At 43.5% G+C, this 19,128-nt stretch overlaps 1 protein-coding gene across 3 annotated transcripts in view; it reads right to left on the bottom strand.

Moving 5' to 3' along the window:
* Positions 1-19,128, bottom strand: part of TTC12 (tetratricopeptide repeat domain 12) — a 355,554-nt gene that overhangs the window by 52,376 nt on the left and 284,050 nt on the right. For all 3 annotated transcript variants that reach the window (XM_073603090.1, XM_073603091.1, XM_073603092.1), the window contains 2 exons: positions 14,551-14,619; positions 9,410-9,511 (listed from right to left, as the gene is read on the bottom strand). In XM_073603090.1, coding sequence (XP_073459191.1) covers positions 9,410-9,511; positions 14,551-14,619 — 171 coding nt within the window. The remainder of the gene's footprint in view (positions 1-9,409; positions 9,512-14,550; positions 14,620-19,128) is intronic.

Genomic DNA, 19,128 nt, shown 5'->3' with positions numbered 1-19,128 from the left:
TGCCATGAATCTGCTAGTAAACAAATTTACCTGGTTTACTTTGCATGTGTGTGCACCTTTAGTTTCTTTGTTTATAACAGAAATGTCAGAACCCAGAGTGTCAGAGGTATTGGAGGACTTGTAAGGTCAAGGCAACCAGTGGGGTACAGAACTTTGAATGACCCCTGCGTGGGTAGTGTTACAAAAGTATACCAGATCCTTAACCAAGCATGAAGCCTGGGAGCCCAGGAAAGAAGGAGATCAGCTTGTGGCTTCCCCCTCCTAGGCCATATCAAGCCACATGCCCTTATCATAGAGGGATACCTTGCCAGGGGAAGCCCCCTAGCAAAGCACCTTATCCCCAAGTTGATTAGGACAAAGACCTCCTTACTAGGGATGAACTTCGTATTCGAGTCGAACCCACGTTCGACTCGAACATCGTCTGTTCGACCGGTCACGGAATTGTGAATGATGTGGGCCGTTCGCACCAAATTCGAGTGGCGCATCATGGCCCATAATTCACTGCGGCATTGCAGTGCATTGCTGGCTGATGATTGGCCAAGCATGCACTATGACCCGCATGCTTGGCCAATCACAGCGCCGTCAATACAGAGACCAAGGGTGGCTTTGGCCAATTATGGCTCAAGGGGTTTAGTACACACCCCACACTATATAAGGTCGCCTGCACGTCGGCCCTGTGTAGTGTGTTCCAGTGTTGAGAAACAGAGACAGAGAGACAGTGTCATTTGATAGTTAGATAGATTAGGCAGGACAGTCAGTCAGTTAGCTGCACTTACAGTGTATTGTGTATATATATGCATCCCAGGTGTTTTGTGTGTGTGTGTGTGTGTGTGTGTGTGTGTGTGTATGTGTGTGTATGTATGTGTATATATATATATATATATATATATATATATATATATATATATATATATATATATATATATATATATATATATATATATATATACACACACACTGTATTCAGTTTAGCTAGATCCGTTCCTGTTATTATCTTCCTACTGACAGGCAGGCAGGTGTTGTTACAGTATTTGAAGAAAATTGCTGGTGTTCTTCTGATCCTATTAGTCCTATTAGCTACAGTATTTACAGTTAGTGTAGTGCGACCTCTGCACAGTGTTCAGCTAAAGCTACCTGTAGAAGATTGGTGGTCTTTTTCTAATCCTATCACTACCGCAGGAAGCTACAATATTTTTTAGTGTATTGCAACCTCTGCACAGTGTTCAGCTAAAGCTACAAGTTAGTGCAGTGAGACCTCTGCACAGTGTTCAGCTAAAGCTACAAATTAGTGTAGTATGACCTCTGCACAGTGTTCAGCTAAAGCTACAAGTTAGTGTAGTGCGACTTCTGCATAGTGATCAGCAAAAGCTACAAATTAGTGTAGTGCGACCTTTGCACAGTGTTCAGCTAAAGCTACAAGTTAGTGTAGTGCAACCTCTGCACAGTGTTCAGTTAAAGCTACAAGTTAGTGTAGTACGACCTCTGCACAGTGTTCAGCTAAAGCTACAAGTTACTGTAGTGCAAACTCTGCACAGTGTTCAGCTAAAGCTACCTGTAGAAGGTTGGTGTTGTTTTCCTGATCCTATCACTACCGCAGGCAGCTACATTATTTACATATTAGTGTAGTGCGACCTCTGCACAGTGTTCAGCTAAAGCTACCTGTAGAAAGTTGGTGGTGATTTCCTGATCCTATCACTACCGCAGGCAGCTACATTATTTACACATTAGTGTAGTGCGACTCTGCACAGTGTTCAGCTAAAGCTACAAGTTAGTTTAGTGCGACCTCTGCACAGTGTTCAGCTAAAGCTACAAATTAGTGTAGTGCAACCTCTGCACAGTGTTCAGCTAGAGCTACCTGTAGAAGGTTGGTGTTGTTTTCCTGATCCTATCACTACCGCAGGCAGCTACATTATTTACACGTTAGTGTAGTGCAACCTCTGCACAGTGTTCAGCTAAAGCTACCTGTAGAAGGTTGGTGGTGTTTTCCTGATCCTATCACTACCGCAGGCAGCTACATTATTTACACATTAGTGTAGTGTGACTCTGCACAGTGTTCAGCTAAAGCTACAAGTTAGTGTAGTGCGACCTCTGCACAGTGTTCAGCTAAAGCTACAAGTTACTGTAGTGCAACCTCTGCACAGTGTTCAGCTAAAGCTACAAGTTACTGTAGTGCGACCTCTGCACAGTGTTCAGCTAAAGCTACCTGTAGAAGATTGGTGGTGTTCGCATACTAATAATATTACAGGCAGGCAGTTGATTTTGCTAGCTGCAGTATCAGTATATATATATATATATATATATATATATATATATATATATATATATCCCAGCTTAGTGCAGCTACATCTCACTGCAGGCTATTAGTATGTCTGGAAGGCCAACAAGGAGAGGCAGACAGTCTCAAGCCAATAAAAGAGGGCAAGCAGGCTCTGTGTCTAGAGGCAACAGTGCTGGTCATGGACACGGTGCATCCTCATTAGGACGTGGCCGTTTTTTCAGGCAGCTGGCCGTGTTGAGGCGCAACATGTGGAAGACTTGGTTGAGTGGATGACCAAGCCGTTCTCATCCCCCTCATCCTCTCTCACCCATGCTCAGGGTACTTTGGCAAAGCAGCTGCCAACGCGGCCTCTTCCCTTGGCTCAATGGCATCAGTGACTCCTTCCCTAGCCCCACCATGTCCTCCTGAGGAGTCCCTCGAACTGTTTGACCACAGTGTTGGGTACATGCTCCAGAAGACTCTGATGATGATACTGAGCTAGATGAAGCCAGTAACGTGAGCACGGACAAAGGGGGTGCCCTAGAAGGACAGCAATCTGGCAGTCATGTTCCCCCTGCTGCAGCATACTGCCAGGTTTGCTCCAGTGATGAGGAGGGAGGGTATGATGAGGTCACTGACTCAACGTGGGTGCCTGATAGGAGAGAGGTGGAGAAGGAGGAGGCACATCACCAACGAGGCAGGATGCCCTCCAGGGGCCAGCCTAAGGGCAGCACACTGACTGCATCACACCTCAGAGCTCCGCGTGTGCAAGGCGCTGCTGTCTCTGCGCGTTATTCCAAAAGTTCTTTGGGGTGGGCCTTTTTTGAGACGAGTGCATCAGATGGCACCGCTGCTATTTGCAACATATGTCTCTAGCGTATCTCGCGTGGCCAAAACATCTCCTGCTTGGGCACCACATGCTTGACCAGACATGTTGAACTGCCATGCAGTTCGTTGGCAAGCGTACCTAAAAGACCCACACCAAAAAACAAAGAGGACCTCTCCTTACTGCTCATCAGCTGGGATCTCCAACCCCACTATACCTTCAGTCCTCTCTGAGACCTGCACTGAGAGGAATGAAGGTGTAGAATTAGGTGTGTCACAGCCAAGTACTTACGGGCAATCTGCGTCAGATTGTACCAGGCAAATTTCCCTGCCCCAGCTGCTGCACCGCAAAAAAGAAGTTCGATCCCAGCCATCCACATGCCCAGCGGTTGAATGTTAGCTTGGCAAAATTGCTAGCACTTCAACTGATACCTTTTCAGTTGGTAGATTCTGCCGCCTTCCGTGAGTTTGTGGAATGTGCGGTTCCTCAGTGGCAGGTTCCCAAACGCCACTTTTTCTCCCAGAAGGTGATTCCAGCTCTCTACCGGCATGTGGAAGGCAATGTCTTGGCCTCGCTGGACAGGGCGGTCAGCGGTAAGGTGCATATTACCGCTGACTCATGGTCCAGCAGGCATGGACAGGGACATTGCCTAAGTTTCATGGCGCATTGGGTGACTCTTCTGGCAGCTGGGAAGGATGCAGGACAAGGTGCAGTAGTGTTGGAGATTGTTCCGCCACCATGCCTCCAAAATGCCACTACTAGTGATTCTGACACACCTCTCTCCTCCACCCCCTCCTCTTCTTCTTCCTCCATGGCCTCTTCCTGTGCTTTGTCCTCGGAACCAGCGGTGCTCCGTAGGTGTTCAAGGGGCTACACAAGTATGCAGGCCAAAAGATGCCATGCGCTGCTTGAGCTGGTGTGCTTGGGGGACAGGAGCCACACTGGGGCAGAGGTTCTGTCAGCTTTGCAGGGGCAGGTTCAGAAGTGGTTGACGCCACGCCAACTTAAGGCAGGAATGGTGGTTTGCGACAATGGCACCAACCTCCTCTCCGCCCTCAGACAGGGACAAATGACCCATGTGCCCTGTTTGGCTCACATCCTTAACTTGGTGGTGCAGCGGTTCTTGGGCAGGTACCCGGGCTTACAGGATGTCCTGAGGAAGGCCAGGAAAGTCTGTGTGCATTTCCGCCGGTCATATAATGCAAGTGCTCGGCTGGCAGACCTCCAAAAGGAATTTAACCTGCCCAAGAACCGCCTAATCTGTGACACGTCCACCATGTGGAACTCAACGTTGGCCATGCTGCAGCGGCTGCACATGCAGCAGAGGGCCATCAATGAGTACCTGTGCGACTATGGCACCAGGACAGGGTCAGGGGAGCTTGTTTTTTTTCCCCATGCCAGTGGGCCATGATCAGGGATGCATGCACTGTCCTGTCACCATTTGAGGAGGCCATGAGGATGGTGAGCAGTGACAGTGCATGCATCAGTGACACTGTCCCCCTTGTCCACCTGTTGGAACACACGCTGCGTGGAATAATGGACAGGGCACTTGAGGCAGAACAGAGGCAGGAAGAGGAGGACTTCCTTAGCTCTCAAGGCCCCCTTTATCCAGACAGTATTCCTGCGTGCCCGCCGATCACACAGGAAGAGGAGGAGGAGGATTGTGTCAGTATGGAGGTGGAGCCTGGCACTCAGCATCAGCAGCAGTCTTTAAGGGATCATTTACAGTCCCAAGAAATACATGGACTTGTACATGGCTGGGAGGAGGTGGCTGCGGATCATGTCATCCTTAGTGACCCAGAGAACTCTGGACCGAATGCCTCAGCAAACCTACACTGCATGGCCTCCCTGATCCTGCAAAGCCTGCGGAAGGATCCTCGTATTTGTGATATCAAGGAGAAGGAACAATACTGGCTGGCAACCCTCCTTGATCCATGTTACAAGGGTAAGGTTGCGGACCTTATCTTGCCATCGCAGAGGGAGCAGAGGATGAAAGATCTTCGGGAGGCCTTGCAGAAAGGTCTGTGCAACGCGTTCCCAGAGACTGGGAGGTTACAAACTCCTGTTTCTGGGCAACGTGTTGCTGAGGCTTCGGTCAGTCAAAGAAGGAGCGGTGGAGAAGGTGGCCGTCTGCCCGATGCGTTCAGACAATTTTTTAGTCTGCAGCCCCAAGGTATGATCGGTTCCAGCAACCATCGCCAGCGTCTGTTTTACATGGTGCAGGAATACCTAGGGGCAAGATCTGACTTGGACACTGTAATGGAAATTTGTAAGTTCTGTATATAATTTTATTGTATTTTGTATGTATTGCACATTGCCTTCACTGTGCAACAGCACTACTAATGTTTTCAGTAAATGTTTACATTCTTTCGAGTCCTGATTAGAATAAGCCTGCCTATGTAACGCCCCTTGTTACCATAAACGTACAATTGTAATATTAATGTGATACCTACGTAATCATGTGCATAAAAACCTTCAATTGCGTCATAATAAAGCAGAACAGTTATTTGGAAAGATGCTGAGCGTATCTTTTGTGTCTGTTCCCTACTGCAGTAGTTATTATTAATTTGGAACCACTAATCAATATGAGGATAGGAGTTGCCTATCATCAATTTAACCGAGTCAGACACCTTTCCCACCGAAAATCCTCTGGGTTACTGGGTCTTGAGGATGGATCACTGGCCAGAGCTTGCACAGTATGCAATTGAGCTACTGGCCTGCATCCAGCGTTCTTTCGGAACGCACATTCAGTGCTGCTGGAGGCTTTGTAACCGATCACAGGGTGCGTCTGTCCACCAACTCGGTCGATCAACTGACCTTCATAAAAATGAATCCGTCTTGGATCACCACCAGCTACCAATCACCTGCAGCTGATGTAACTGAATAATTTTTTTTTGAAATGTCAGATCCCTTCAAAGACTGCCTATGCTGATGCTGAGTGACTATCCTGTTATGCTGAGTAATTATCCTCTTCCTCCTCCATGATTATGCTGATAGCTTGTAAGAACATTTTTGGTTCTGGGCGCCGCCACCAGTGCCTAAGGCCCAATTTTTCAGCCCCTGTTTAACAGGGGCGTGTAATTACAATTTTTGATGCAATTCTTTGCAGCAGGGCTAGTTCCTGCGCTCCAACTAGAGTATCTGTGAGGGGTTGCAGTGTTGTGGCACCAGCACCAGTGCATAAGGCCCAATTCTTCAGCACCTGTTCAACAGGGACATGTAATTAGAATTCTTGATCTAATATTTCACAGCAGGGCCCTGTGAGGGCTAATGCCCCGTACACAGGGTCGGACTTTGTTCGGACATTCCGACAACAAAATCCTAGGATCCGATCGTTCTGAACGCGGTGACGTAAAACACATACGTCGGGACTATAAACGGGGCAGTGGCCAATAGCTTTCATCTCTTTATTTATTCTGAGCATGCGTGGCACTTTGTCCGTCGGATTTGTGTACACACGATCGGAAATTCCGACAACGGATTTTGTTGTCGGAAAATTTTATATCCTGCTCTCAAACTTTGTGTGTCGGAAAATCCGATGGAAAATGTGTGATGGAGCCTACAAACGGTCGGAATTTCCGACAACAAGGTCCTATCACACATTTTCCGTCGGAAAATCCGACCGTGTGTACGGGGCATTACAGTGTTGTGTCCACAACAACACTTAAGGCCCAAATTTCTGCTGAGTATATAGGGCAGGCCCCTACTTTCAAACATCCAACTTACAAACAACTCCTACTTGCAAACGGAAGGATACAACAGGAAGTGAGATGAAATCTACCCCTAGGAAGGGAAATTCTCTCCTGTAAGAGTTAATATGGGAAAAACTTTTCTCCTTTACACTGATGCTTTATCACCAATCCTTGTTTCACTAAAAACCCCAAATTTTCAAAAAACATTTGTCATTGGGACAAAAAGTGAGGTGAAATCTTCTGAAGAGGAGCACAGACAGCAAAACAAATGTCACAGGGGTGATAACCCTTCCCTATGTTTTCCAAAAAGCTTAAAATAGATTTTTTGACTGGAGCTAAACACGTTAAAAATGTACCAGTTCAAAATTACAAACAGATTCTACTTAACAACAAACCTGTATACTGCTGTTCAGAGTATATAGGGCCTGGGGGCCCCACACCTTTCCTTTTTTAATTTGGGTGCGGGGTTCCCCTTAATATCCATACAAGACCCAAAGGGCCTGGTAATGGACTGGGGGTTACCCATGCCGTTTGTCTCACCGATTTTCATCCATATTGCCAGGACCCGACATTACATTAAAGCCGCAAGCAGTTTTAAATTACTTTTATTCCTTTAAAAATGTCATTTTGTGCAGGGACTGTTCTAAGCACTTGAAACACACGCCACTTTACAGGCATACTATAGACACCCCCCCAGGTACAATATTTAACAGGAATATTTCACTTTTTTTTTTTTTTTTACTTTAAGCATCATTAAAATCACTGCTCCCGAAAAAACGGGCGTTTTTAAAACTTTTTTTTGCATTGATACATGTCCCCTGGGGCAGGACCCGGGTCCCCAAACCCTTTTTAGGACAACACCATGCAAATTAGCCTTTAAAATGAGCACTTTTGATTTCGAACGTTCGAGTCCCATAGACGTCAATGGGGTTCTAACGTTCGTGCGAATTTTCGGTCCGTTCGCAGGTTCTGGTGCGAACCGAACCGGGGGGTGTTCGGCTCATCCCTACTCCCTACTACAACACTCACCCAGTGGCTGTGGGTGTCTGTGGGCAAATTGTAATCTGGAACCCCCGTTAACAATAAGAGGGCATCTGGATACCAGCCCCTCCCCATGTGAATTCACATAAACATGATAGAACACACTTTTTTGTCAAGTCCTAAAAAAAAAAAATCTTTTGCCAATCACATCATCCATCAATGCAGAGCCACATCAATCACAATGAATGATGCCTGACACAAGAAAAAAATTCTGCTGACCAATGGACCCATATGATCCCGTGGCTGACTGGACATCTCCCTGAGCCACACTGCTAAAAGTAAACAAAGGAGCGGTGTTCTGTCTGTCCAGTCTAAGCACTGAACATATGATCTCCATAACTTATCCCATTGTGGTAAGATAGCTGTAAATTACATCCTGAGTAGAATTAGCAGACAGCCACTCAATCAAAATGACATCTTACAGATTGTAAAAAGCTTTAATTAAAAACATGTGCAGATCTTCAGAGATGAACTTAAAAAAAAAAATCATAGTATGTCTACCTCCAGTTATTACATGGGCTCAGAACAGAAACTAAAGACACACCGAAAAGAGGGTGGGACTAGCTATGCAGAGCATCTCCTAGCTACAGAGTGTGGAAGGAACAAATTATTTAAAGGCAAATAAACAACAATGCATGTGTAACACAACAGGTGAGATCTCCTGAGTGATGTCATTAACCAAACATGGCCACAGTCAAATTTGGTCAGTGTCAGTGCCTGAACATGGCCAAGTGGCTATTTTTTGGTCAGGGATGATACACTAACCCTGCCTCTTTGTTTATATGGCCGAGGATTCCCAGCTAGTAAATGATTAGGGTTGGGTGATGTCAATGGTCACTAAGGTGATAGTGTTAAGATGAACAACAAAAACAGCCAAGTTCATTCCAGACACAAGAACTTTGGGCTCATCCCCACTCACAAACATGGCTATGTCTTGTGAGACTCCAGGTGTCATCCGTTTGTCAAGATTGTAGTGGATGGAACATAAAAGAGCTGTGGCCTTCTGGAAGTCTGATCCCTGATCTAAAATGAGCTGCTGTGATACAGTGGCTCCAACACCAGTGTGTCGGGTCTTGGTTTAGGGGGTTACCACACTCTCTGTGTCAGTAATTCAGCACATGACACAATACAACTTTTGTCTTTATAAACTAATTTTAAAAAATAGCTTGTTGGAAACAATTTAAACGTTTTCAGGCACTTGTATAGCTATATAACATTATATACAATTAGACATATATAACAAGAAAGGTTTATTCCATAAAATATTTTTTTTAAATACAGTCTGTCCCAGAGAAAAGTACCTGTCATCTTTCAAAATTCACTCTTGGCAGGCTTTTAAATTAATTATGCATTTCATCTTGGTGGGTTGTTTTCCAGATTTGATAAAAGTACATTGCTCCCAGTTATGTACAGCATCACTGTATGATATAAAACCCTTCGGGCCTTCTCCATTAATACACTGCAATGACTAACAAGCCTGAGGTCATCTCATTAAGGGTATGATAAATAGTCCGTCAATAAACTGTATAAAGCAAAATTAGAAGGATGTTATCGTCTCTATTTTATTTCTTGTTATTTTGTAATGTATTTTACCTTCAGCATTTTGAGAAGTTTTTTTACAATTCCTTGCTGTACAGAAAGGCACACTGCTGCAGTGCATTGCGGGAGAATCCTGCTAAGAATGCCCACTGATCTCTGCATAAGACAATAAAAAAATGATATTCTCATTTATATGAAGATTATAAAAAAAAAAATACACACACACACACACACAACAGCATATAAAGATTTCCTAATCTGTCAGATAATCTCTGCAGACAAGTGCTTTTGCCAATCTTGTTATTATTTCCTAGTTCTATATAGCACAATTACTTTTAGGTGTGCTCCTTTTAAACAAGTACTCTTTAACCGCTTCAGCACTGGAAGATTTTACCCCCTTCCTGACCAGAGCACTTTTTGTGATTTGGCACTGCGTCGCTTTAACTGACAATTGCATGGTCGTACGACATTGCACCCAAAAAAAATTTACGTCCTTTTTTTCCCACAAATAGAGCTTTCTTTTGGTGGTATTTGATCACCTCTGCAGTTTTTATTTTTTGGGCTATAAACAAAAAAAGAGTGACAATTTAAAAAAAAAACACATTATTTTTTACTTTTTGCTATAATAAATATCCCCCAAAAATCTATAAAAATACAATTTTTTTCCTTAGTTTAGGCTGATATGTATTATTCTACATATTTTTGGTAAAAAAAAATCGCAATAAGCGTATATTGATTGGTTTGCGCAAAAGTTATAGGGTCTACAAAATAGGGGGTAGATTTATAGCATTTTTATTATTACTATTTTTTTTTTTTTACTAGTAATGGCGGCGATCTGCGATTTTTATCATGACTGCAACATTATGGGGGACACGTCGGACAATTTTAACACATTTTTGGACCATTGGCATTAATACAGCGATCAGTGCGATTAAAAATGCATTGATTACTGTAAAAATGTCACTGGCAGTGGAGGGGTTAAAAATAGGGGCAGTGAAGGGGTTAAGTGTGTCCTAGTTTGTGTTCTAACTGAAGGGGGATGGAGACAGAGGAGATAACAGATCGTCTGTTCATACTCTGTATGAACAGACGATCTGTCTGTTCTCCCCTCAGAGAACCGGAAACTGTGTGTTTACTTTACACACACGGATCCTGGTTCTCCATGTCTCAGCGGCGATCGCAGAAGCCCGGCGGTGATCGAGACCACCAGGCACTCACATCGGCTCGGGGGGTGAGAGAGGACAGAGGGCGAAGCGACGTTACATAATGTTGTTTCACCCAGCCGTGCCATTCTGACGCAACACTGGTTGGTATGTGGTTAAGGGTTTTAATTAATTTAGTTAAACACAAAAAAAGTATTTGCCACGCATTACCAATATTGTGATTTTTACACATTACTTCTCGGTTTGCCTCTCTGCCTTCTTATACAGTATCTCACAAAAGTGAGTACACCCATACATTTTTGTAAATATTTTACTATATCTTTTCATGTGACAACATTCAAGAAATGACACTTTGCTACAATGTAAACTAGTGAGTGTACAGCTTGTATAACAGTGTAAATTTGCTGTCCCCTCAAAATAACTCAACACACAGCCATTAATGTCTAAACCGCTGGCAACAAATGTGAGAAATGAAAATGTCCAAATTGGGCCCAAAATGTCAATATTTTGTGGCCACCATAATTTTCTAGCAATGCCTTAACCTTCTTGGGCATGGAGTTCACCAGAGCTTCGCAGGTTGCCACTGGAGTCCTCTTTCACTCCTCCATGACGACATCAGGAATCTGGTGGATGTTAGAGACCTTGCGCTCCTCCACCTTCCATTTGAGGATGCCCCACAGATTCTCAATAGGGTTCAGGTCTGGAGACATACCTGACCAGTCCATCACCTTTACCCTCAGCTTCTTTAGCTAGGCAGTGGTCATCTTGGAGGTGTGTTTGGGGTTGTTATCTTGTTGGAATACTGTCCTGCAACTCAGTCTCCGAAGGGGATCATGCTCTGCTTCAATATGTCACGGTACATGTTGGCATTCATGGTTCCCTCAATGAACTGTAGCTCCCCAGTACCGGCAGCACTCATGCAGCCCCAGACCATGACACTCCCACCGCCATGCTTGACTTTAGGCAAGACACACTTGTCTTTGTACTCCTCACTTGGTTGCCGCCACACATGCTTGACACCATCTGAACCAAATAAGTTTATCTTGATCTCATCAGAACACAGGAAATTGTTCCAGTAATCCCTTAGTCTGCTTGTCTTCAGCAAACTGTTTGTGGGCTTTCTTGTGCATCATCTTTAGAAGAGGCCTCCTTCTGGGATGACAGCCATGCAGACCAATTTGATGCAGTGTGTGGCATATGGTCTGAGCACTAACAGGCTGACCCCCCACCCCTTCAACCTTTGCAATGCTGGCAGCACTCATATGTCTATTTCCCAAAGACAACCTCTGGATATGACGCTGAGCATGTGCACTCAACTTCTTTGGTCGACCATGGCGAGGTCTGTTCTGAGTGGAACCTGTCCTGTTAAACCGCTGTATGGTCTTGGCCATCCAGCTATAGCTCAGTTTCAGGGTCTTGGCAATCTTCTTAGAGGCTAGGCCATCTTTATGTAGAGCAACGATCCTTATTTTTCAGATCCTCAGAGAGTTATTTGCCCTAAGGTGCCATGTTGAACTTCCAGTGACCAGTATGAGAGAGTGAGACCGATAACACCGAATTTAACACACCTGCTCCCCATTCACACCTGAGACCTTGCAACACTAATGAGTCCCATGACACCAGGGAGGGAAAATGGCTAATTGGGTCCAATTTGGACATTTTCACTTAAGGGTGTACTCACGTTTGTTGCCAGCAGTTTAGACATTAATGGCTGTGTGTTGAGTTATTTTGAGGGGACAGCAAATTTACACTGTTATACAAGCTGTACACTCACTACTTTACATTGTAGCAAAGTGTCATTTCTTCAGTGATGTGACATGAAAAGATATAATAAAATATGTACAAAAATTTGAGGGGTGTACTCACTTTTGTGAGATACTGTAAATGCTTTGCTGTTGGGATAGCCTTTAGCTGCTTTGATAGCTCAACATGTTCCTTTGTCTTTCATGTGCAGCACTTTGTTTTCCTGACTATAGTGAATGATTTGCCCATTTAATCTGGCCCAAGAACAACTCTTTTAAATAAAGTGGAACTGAATCCTTGTATCCATTAGATCTAAAAATGTCACTGTCTTAGCCTTTATTTAGAACTGCAGTGGACAGGGTGCTGTACATGTGATCAGCTCAGGGTATTCCTTGAATGTAACTGTTTTGAGAAACAGTTAAATTGTTGGGTACAGTTCTGCTTCAAAAATAAGTTCACCTTTTCCAGAAAGTAGCCTATTCGGTCGAGGGGCTCCAGTAGATAGTAACCCCTCCGCGACCTTTTGTGACTTTGACAAGTGTTAGTAAAACCGTACATATCATCACAACTACTTTGTGCATACAGGTGGATTATGCCTTGTTTTTTTTCAGAACAAATTGGGCTTTCATTTGATGATAAATGGTAATGATATATCCTGCTTTTTTTTATTATCCAAGGAAAACTATCCCAAAATAGTAAAAAAAAAAAAAAATATGTTTTAATTTAGCTGTATATTTTATTGTACTACCATAACCTACCACCAGAGAACAACCCACAATAAATTCTCCTGCTCCTGATAAGCACAGTGATCCCACATATGCGTATGTTGGTTGTTGTTTGTCCCCATAGTACAGCCCAGAATCAATAGTGCGCATTTTGCTTTTTTTTTTTTTTTTTTTTTATTCTACCTAAAACCATTGGGGGTTATTTACGAAAGGCAAATCTACTTTGCACTAAAAGTGCAAACTACAAGTGCAAAGTGCACTTGAAATTACACTAAAAGTGCACTTGGAAGTGCAGTCACTGTAAATCTGAGCGGTAGATTTGAAATGAGGGGAAGCACTGCTGATTTTATCATCAAATCATGTGCAAGCTAAAATGCTGTTTTTTATTTTTCTTGCATGTCCCCCTCAGATCTACAGCGACTGCACTTCCAAGTGCACTTTCAGTGCAATTTCAAGTGCCCTTTGCACTTGTAGTTTGCACTTCTTGTGCAAAGTGGATTTTCCTTTCGTCAATAACCCCCACTGACACTAACTGACACAGATACTAATGAAAAAAAAATACAATTCTGCCCCCCAAAATAAATACTGACCCTGACCTTGACACAAACACTAACCCTGGCACTGACCTAGATCAGACATTGATCTAGGTATTTTTTGGTATTTTTTATGTTATTTATTATTATTATTTAATTTATTTATTTTTCACGCACACTTTTTTTTCTGTGCAAGGACAGAGAGAGATACAATGTAACTCTTTCCTCCATTTACAGAAAAAGGAAACACGGGGGCAGGATTCACAGTGGATGATCACTGTGATAGCCAATCAGAGGCTATCACAGCGTTTAGGATCGGGACCCAGAACTTGAGATTCTGGGTCCCGATCGTTAGTACAGGGCCCGGGGCTCACGGTGAGATCCCAGTCTCTGTGCGGGGAGTGCGCTGTGTGGCGCACTCCCAGCACAAAGGGAGGTATAAAATATGCTCCCCCACGGAAAAAAGCTCAGTGCAGTAGAGCTCTTGCTGAGCATCATTTCAAGTCTCTGGTTCCAGCTCTTTCAATACTTTAAGAATAATGGAACAAAGAGCACTTTTTGGGTTGTATTCACACCTGAGTTTTGGCCCGAAAGCATGTACCTATGAGAATCTCAGTTGGGGGCTCCCAGCAATTAGCTGCAAAAGACAATGAAAGCAATCGGAAGTTGCCAGCTCCTTCAGCTAATTGCACCCATTTGCATGTAATCGCCAACTATCAGCGTCCAGGGCCAATCATTTACAAGCGATCTCTGCATTGCGATTACATGTGAGCGACCACGATATACTGCAAGAGCCAACAGCATCCCATTGCTTTCAATGGGGCTGCTACCCACAGATAATCACCGGGACCCCTCGCTAAGGTTCTTACAGTTACATGCTGTTGGGCCAAAATGCAGCTGTGAATATGGCCTTAGAGAACCATACAAACAACTTTTATGATTATGTTTCAGTGACCTGAGAGACACTGCTATAAAAGAACAATTTAGGAGTAAGAGCTTTTAAAATTTATAAATATGGCATAATAACTTACAGTGAGAATCATCCCATCTTTACAGCAAAGTAGAGATAAACATTGTGTGCTTATAACAATGCCTCGTTCCTAAAAAAAAAAAAAAAATAAATAAAATTATATACAGTCAGAGATTTACATCTCACGGAAGTGAGTACACCCCTCACATTTTTCTAAATATTTTATTATATCTTTTCATGTGACAACACTGAAGAAATGACACTTTGCTACAATGTAAAGTAGTGAGTGTACAGCTTGTATAACAGTGTAAATTTGCTGTCCCCTAAAAATAACTCAACACACAGCCATTGATGTCTAAACCGCTGGCAACAAAAGTGAGTACACCCCTAGGTGAAAATGTCCAAATTAGACCCAATTAGCCATTTTCCCTTCCCGGTGTCATGTGACTCGTTAGTGTTACAAGGTCTCAGGTGTGAATGGGGAGCAGGTGTGTTAAATTTTGTGTGATCGCTCTCATTCTCTCATACAGGTCACTGGAAGTTCAACATACAAACAAGATATTTGGGGGGCACACCCTAAAAGATGCATTAAAGATGGTGCAGCCATAAGACCATACAGTAGAAGAAAATATTACAGCGCACAAATGTTTAGGTGTTTTTAAACTAGCCTTGCTGGAGGTAAATGTCTTTTTTTTTTTTACATGTGTGCGCTGTAATATTTTCTTCTACTGTATGGTCTTATGGCTGCACCATCTTTAATGCATCTTTTAGGGTGTGCCCCCCAAATATCTTGTTTGTATATTGTATGGATTCTGACCAAATCCCTTTGGGTGAGGAGCACCCCACTCCCTCACTAAGTACCTCTCATTAGTGTCCACTTGTGTCATGGGTGGAGACCTTAAGATTCTCCCATTTAGAAGAGTGTAATGCTCTCATGGTTCAGAGATGCAGGATCTCCCAGTCCATGGATAGTGTAGGACCCACTGATTATGGGGTACTTTTTCCTTGCTGGAGGTAAATGTCTTTTTTGCATGTGTGCGCTGTAATATTTTCTTCTGGAAGTTCAACATGACACCTCATGGCAAAGAACTCTGAGGATCTGAAAAAAGAAATTGTTGCTCTACATAAAGATGGCCTAGGCTATAAGAATGCCAAGACCCTAGCATTGAGCTGTAGCATGGTGGCCAAGACCATACAGCGGTTTAACAGGACATGTTCCACCCAGAACAGGTCTCATCATGGTCGACCAAAGAAGTTGAGTGCACGTGCTCAGCATCATATCCAGAGGTTGTCCTATTTTAATAGACATATGAGTGCTGCCAGCATTGCTGCAGAGGCTGAAGGGGTGGGGGGTCAGCCTGTCAATGCTCAGACCATACGCCGCACACTTCATCAAATTGGTCTGCATGGCTGTTGTCTCAGAAGGAAGCCTCATCTTTGCTGAAGACAAACAGACTAAGGACATGGATTACAGGAACCATGTACTGTGGTCTGATGAGATCAAGATAAACGTATTTGGTTCAGATGGTGTCAAGTATGTGTGGCGGCAACCAGGTGAGGAGAACAAAGACAAGTGTGTCTTGCCTACAGTCAAGCATGGCGGTGGGAGTGTCATGGTCTGGGGCTGCATGAGTGCTGCCGGTACTGGGGAGCTACAGTTCATTGAGGGAACCATGAATGCCAACATGTACCGTGACATATTGAAGCAGAGCATGATCCCCTTCGGAGACTGGGTTGCAGGACAGTATTCCAACAAGATAACAACCCCAAACACACCTCCAAGACGACCACTGCCTTGCTAAAGAAGCTGAGGGTAAGGTGATGGACTGGCCAAACATGTCCCAGACCTAAACCCTATTGAGCATCTGTGGGGCATCCTCAAATGGAAGGTGGAGGAGCGCAAGGTCTCTAACATCCACTAGCTCTGTGATGTCGTCATGGAGGAGTGGAAGAGCAAAATGGCAAAAGCTCTGGTGAATTTCATGTCCAAGAGGGTTAAGGCAGTGCTGAAAAATAATGGTAGCCACAGAAAATATTGACACTCTGGGCCCAATTTGGACAATTTCACTTAGGGGTGTACTCACTTTTGTTGCCAGCGGTTTAGACATTAATGGCTGTGTGTTGCATTATTTTGAGGGGACAGCAAATTCACACTGTTATACAAGCTGTACACTCACTACTTTACATTGTAGCAAAGTGTAATTTCTTCAGTGTTGTCGCATGAAAAGATATAGTAAAATATTTACACAAATGTGAGGGGTGTATCAGACAGACAGACAGACAGACAGACAGACAGACAGACAGACAGACATAAAGGGCTATTTGTGTAGACTAACAATACAAAAACTTTTCACTTAGGGTCAAAACGTTTTAAATACATTTCAACTCTTAAAAGGTATGTTCAGAATGTTTTGACTCTTTGTTTAAGTGACCATGAGAGAAAATGGTACATAACAAAAAGGTTCAGGAATAAAAACGTTTTAAATTAATAAATGACAAGGAGAATGATCCAATCTTTTACAGCAATGTACAGATAAGCATTAAGTGATTAGAACACCACAAAGGATGAAAAGCGTATAGAATTTATTTTGTGTGTTGGCATTACTAGGACTTCATGGACTTACTAGGACTCCACTTCATGAGCTTAAAGAACATTTCATAGGAAAAAACTCAGATATAAAACATTGGTATGGCTAATGGGGTTGCAGAGGGTCAGGTAGCAACAAGATCAGTCTTCTAGAGTGTTTTGTAGAGCTCCTGCACATTCAGATTCTTAATATTAGATCTATAGATAGGCGAACATGCATACCTAAAGGTGTTTCACTCATCCATTCATCTCAAAGATCACTATTCAATCATAGATGCTGTAGTAATGGCTTTTATGACTGGAAGAGGCAGGTGGAAAGGGCATGCATAGTAGGCCACTCTTGATGAGTATCTGTCACAGCTCCCTCACCTCTATTAAATGGAGGGGGAAGAGGAGAAAGGCAGGCAAAGATTTCAAAGCAGACTGGGGTTTCAAAATGTACTGATCAAGCTCTTTTGAAAAAGCACAAAAAAACAGGCAACGTCGCGGAACATAGACACAGTGGTTGGCCAAGGAAACTGTGATTGTAAAGTTATTGTAAACGCTCTCCTTGTAAAATAATCCACTCAGTTTAAAATAGAAATGAAAGGCAAACCAATTTTCTATAGATATTAAAAAAAAACATTAAAAATACCTTTTTTCCCTTTTTTTATAAGCAATTACATTCCCTCTGTTCTCAGCTGCGTAAGAGCTGGGGGGAGGAAAAGCAACAGCACAATGAGCTTTCTGGGTAAGGCTGTGCAGGGGGGGGGGGGGGGGGACATGTCAGGACAAGTCTGGTCATTGAAGGAGAGCAGGCTGAGTTCCCAGCATAACTAGAGAACTGACCACTGTGTGTTCTCCTGCTTAAGCCCCATACACACTGTTAGATTTTCGTCTTCAGATTTACCAAAACCATATAATTTGAGGTCAAACCTTAGGAGTTTCAATTTGTATGCAATCAGGCAGGCCCTTGCACTACATGATTTTGGTAAATCTGAAGACAGAAATCTGCAGAAAATCTAATAGTGTGTATGGGGCCATAGAGTGGTCAGTATTTAATAGTAAAGCAGAGGGAATGGCAGGAACACCAGGGATTTCACACAAAGAAAGCAATACAAAGAGAACAGGATACTTTTTCACACAAGTACGTGGTACAGCAGGCACATACCAGGAATATGAAATGTTGGGGTAACAAAGACTTTAATGCAGCAGATGAAAGACACATCATGTTTACTTCCCTTCGACTTTGGAAGATGTCCAGCAATGACATCTACACACAATTGGTGGGAACCAGAGGGACCAAGGTACACCTATCTACTGTCTGGAGAAGTCTGGCCAGAAGCAGTCTTTATGGAAAAATTGTGACCAAAAAAACATACCTCTGATGTGAAAACAAGTAGTGTTGGGTGAACGGTTCGGCCCAAGCATGAGTTTGGGCCAACATTGGCTGTTCAGCCCATTCGTCCAACACACGAATTTGCAGAATGTTTGGTGGGTGTTCGCTGTTTAACACTGTGGTAGTTCATTGATTTTTCCCATCAGTGTAAAACAGACAGCTTACACTGACAGTCTGCAAGAGACCTCCATGGCATCATCAATCTCTTGGTCGCTGGTACAATGGTTCCATGTATCTAATTCTTTCCTAAGACAAGTCAGTAAGGGTATATAATTAAGGGCATAGAGGTCTGAAAAGTTGGAGGGAATCATTATCCCTAAATAGGAGATGCCTCTGGAGCCCCATTGGAACAAAAAGTTAGTCCGTACTCGGTCGAAGGTAGTGGACGGGTAGTGGACAGTAAAGAAATGTTAAGGGCTTCCATCTTAGACATGTTTAATTTGAAGTTACTAAATTCCCGAACCTGTGGAATTCATGCAGCAAGGAGGGCAGGGACGTATGTGGTTTCTGAATGTAGACCAGGAAGTCATCCGCATAAAGCGAAGGTTTCTGGTCAGAGAAAGGTGTCTGAATCCCCACTATGGAGTTGTTTTGCCTAATGGCCCTAGCCAGGTGTTCTATTACCAGAACAAAGAGTAAAGTGGACAGGGTGCATCCCTGGTGGGTATCGTTAG

Source organism: Aquarana catesbeiana, linkage group LG10 (assembly GCF_042186555.1).
Source record: "Aquarana catesbeiana isolate 2022-GZ linkage group LG10, ASM4218655v1, whole genome shotgun sequence".
NCBI lineage: Eukaryota > Metazoa > Chordata > Amphibia > Anura > Ranidae > Aquarana > Aquarana catesbeiana.
The sequence above is the reverse complement of the archived record's forward strand: the minus strand, read 5'-3'. Positions and strand labels throughout refer to the sequence as shown.